Here is a 2,347-nt window from a genome sequence, read left to right as displayed (position 1 = left end):
TTTTTCTCTCATTATTAGTAAACAATTTTTCTCCTCACTTTGTAGAAGTAAAATTGTTGTTATTATTTAAGCTTAGAAATTAATGTGTTGTATAAATGAAATTATCTGTGGATAATACCAACTTAGTTTCCTAAATTAATGTGTTGTATAATAAAATTATCTGATGGATAATACTAACTCGGTTTCCTAAATTTCCTTGAAATTAAAATATTAAATTTGTGGTCCATAAAAGCCTGAGAAAGATTGCAAAAACCTACCAAGTTCTGTAAAAATATGTGTTCCATAATAGTTATTCACTTGTGTATCTTTTTAATAATGATTTCTTGAATGATTAGAAAAATAAAATGCATGTCATATTAGATGCTTATTTTATAGAGAGGTACAATGACATTTCTAAAATCTAGGTTGCTTGTTTTGTAATCTTTACGGGTATTAATAAGTCCATAGCCCTACAAGGCATATTTCATGTATGGGTTTAATAGTGAGTTAGTGTCATGTACATGTGTTGTGATAGTATAATTCCGTGCACGTACAGTCTCTTTATTTCTGTATAAGCTGAGCATGTCATAAAGGCATCATGTTCTTTTAATTTAATTTTTAACTGATAAGTAAAAATTGTAGATGGATGGTGATTATGATGATGAAGAGGTTGTTATAAGAATGTGTGTTGGGGCTGATTTTCAGTCATGATTATAGTTTTCACATTTTTTAGGAGAATGAAGTGTCGTCGTAGATCAATACAGTCTGGACCAAGCGAAGAAAGACTAAGATAGGAAAAAACTAGGACAGAGTTGATGAATCGTATATATCACGGTTATAGTGATAGCTGTCAAAACTTTGTTAGAATGCGCCCAGGTGCTTTCATGAAACTAGCAAAGTTAATGAGGAAAAAACATCTCTTAAAGGACTCAAGGCATATAATAGTAGAGGAGCAACTTGCTATAAACATTGAATATATTGGGCCATAAATCCAAAAATCGTATGATGAGAACACAATTTATAAGATCAGGGGAGACAGTTAATAGATACTTCAACAGAGTATTACAAGCTATTTTATGCATACAAGACCGATATATGAAACAAGCACCAAATAAAGTGTCCCAAGAGATCCCAAACAATCCATTATTTTATCCATTTTTCAAGGTATATCATCCACTCTACGAAATTACGCAAATAATTGTCTAATCAAATCATATCTTACATTAACATAGTAAGTTGTTGTACTCTGTAGGATTGCATAGATATGATAGATGAGACACATGTGGATGCTATGCTACCTGCTAGCCTTGTTGCGTGCTTCATAGGACGCAAAGGTGTCACACAAAATATTCTTATCGCTTGTACACCAAACAAACTGTTCACCTACGTTTTAGCTGGGTGGGAGGGATTATCGCTTGTACTATATAATCCTTCAAGATGCTTTGTCTAGACCACATCCATATGGCTTATAGGTCTACACTGGTAACAATCTTGTTAACTCCTCAAATTAATTACTCATTTGTCTAATATTTCTCACTAATAATTACACGGTCAATTCTTATTAAAATTATGTGTAATATGTAGGTAAATATTACTTGTGCAATGCGGGGTACACAACTATACCCGATTTTATATCCCCGCATTGTGGTGTTCGTTACCATCTAAAGGAATTTACGGGGAGAACATCTCAAAATAGGAGGGAGTTATTCAATCTTAGACATTCATCTTTGAGGTCAAAGATTGAAGCTACCTTTGGTATATTGTACAATCGTTTCAAGATTCTCACAGTAAAACCCCACTACCCCTTTCCCGCACAAGTTGATATCATTTTAGCATGCACGGTTCTCCATTACTATATTGCAACAGTCGATCCAAACGATGATTTGCTCAATAAGACCATCGACATTGAAGAGGATGATGTTGAAGAAGCAATTGATGAAGAAACTAACGTTATGGAGTTCACGCAGTCCCAAACACAAAGAGAACAAAATGCCTCAAAAGATGAGTGGAAGTCTTGCAAAAATCAAATCGCTTTGGACATGTGGATTGATTATTGTAATAAATACCAGCATGGTATCACCACTGAGTCTGCCTTATGATTTGCTACGATTTTCAACATTTAGTAGTACTTTATGTTTGGTAGTCGTGTACCTTAAGAGTTTAATGTTGTTGACTATGATGTTATTGTGTGACTTTGATTACTTATGGTGGTACTTAGTTCTTGTCGTGATATCACATGTGCAGGGTTTTTGTTTGTGTGAGATTTCTCATTTGATGCTTTAATCTCATCTATTGAAAGCATTTATAATTTATTATGGATGCTATGCTACCTGCTAGCCTTTGATGCTTTAATCTCATCTATTGCAAG

General features: G+C 33.7%; 1 protein-coding gene across 1 annotated transcript; it reads left to right on the top strand.

Moving 5' to 3' along the window:
* On the top strand, nt 622–2,078 carry LOC109830948. Its single transcript, XM_020398299.1, has 3 exons — nt 622–648; nt 1,232–1,340; nt 1,564–2,078. Exons 1-3 carry the CDS (start codon nt 622–624, stop codon nt 2,076–2,078), a joined length of 651 nt encoding a protein of 216 aa, XP_020253888.1.

The sequence above is a fragment of the Asparagus officinalis genome, chromosome 2, assembly GCF_001876935.1.
Source record: "Asparagus officinalis chromosome 2, Aspof.V1, whole genome shotgun sequence".
In the NCBI taxonomy this organism is placed as follows: Eukaryota; Viridiplantae; Streptophyta; class Magnoliopsida; order Asparagales; family Asparagaceae; genus Asparagus; species Asparagus officinalis.
This window is presented reverse-complemented; position numbering and strand designations above follow the sequence as displayed.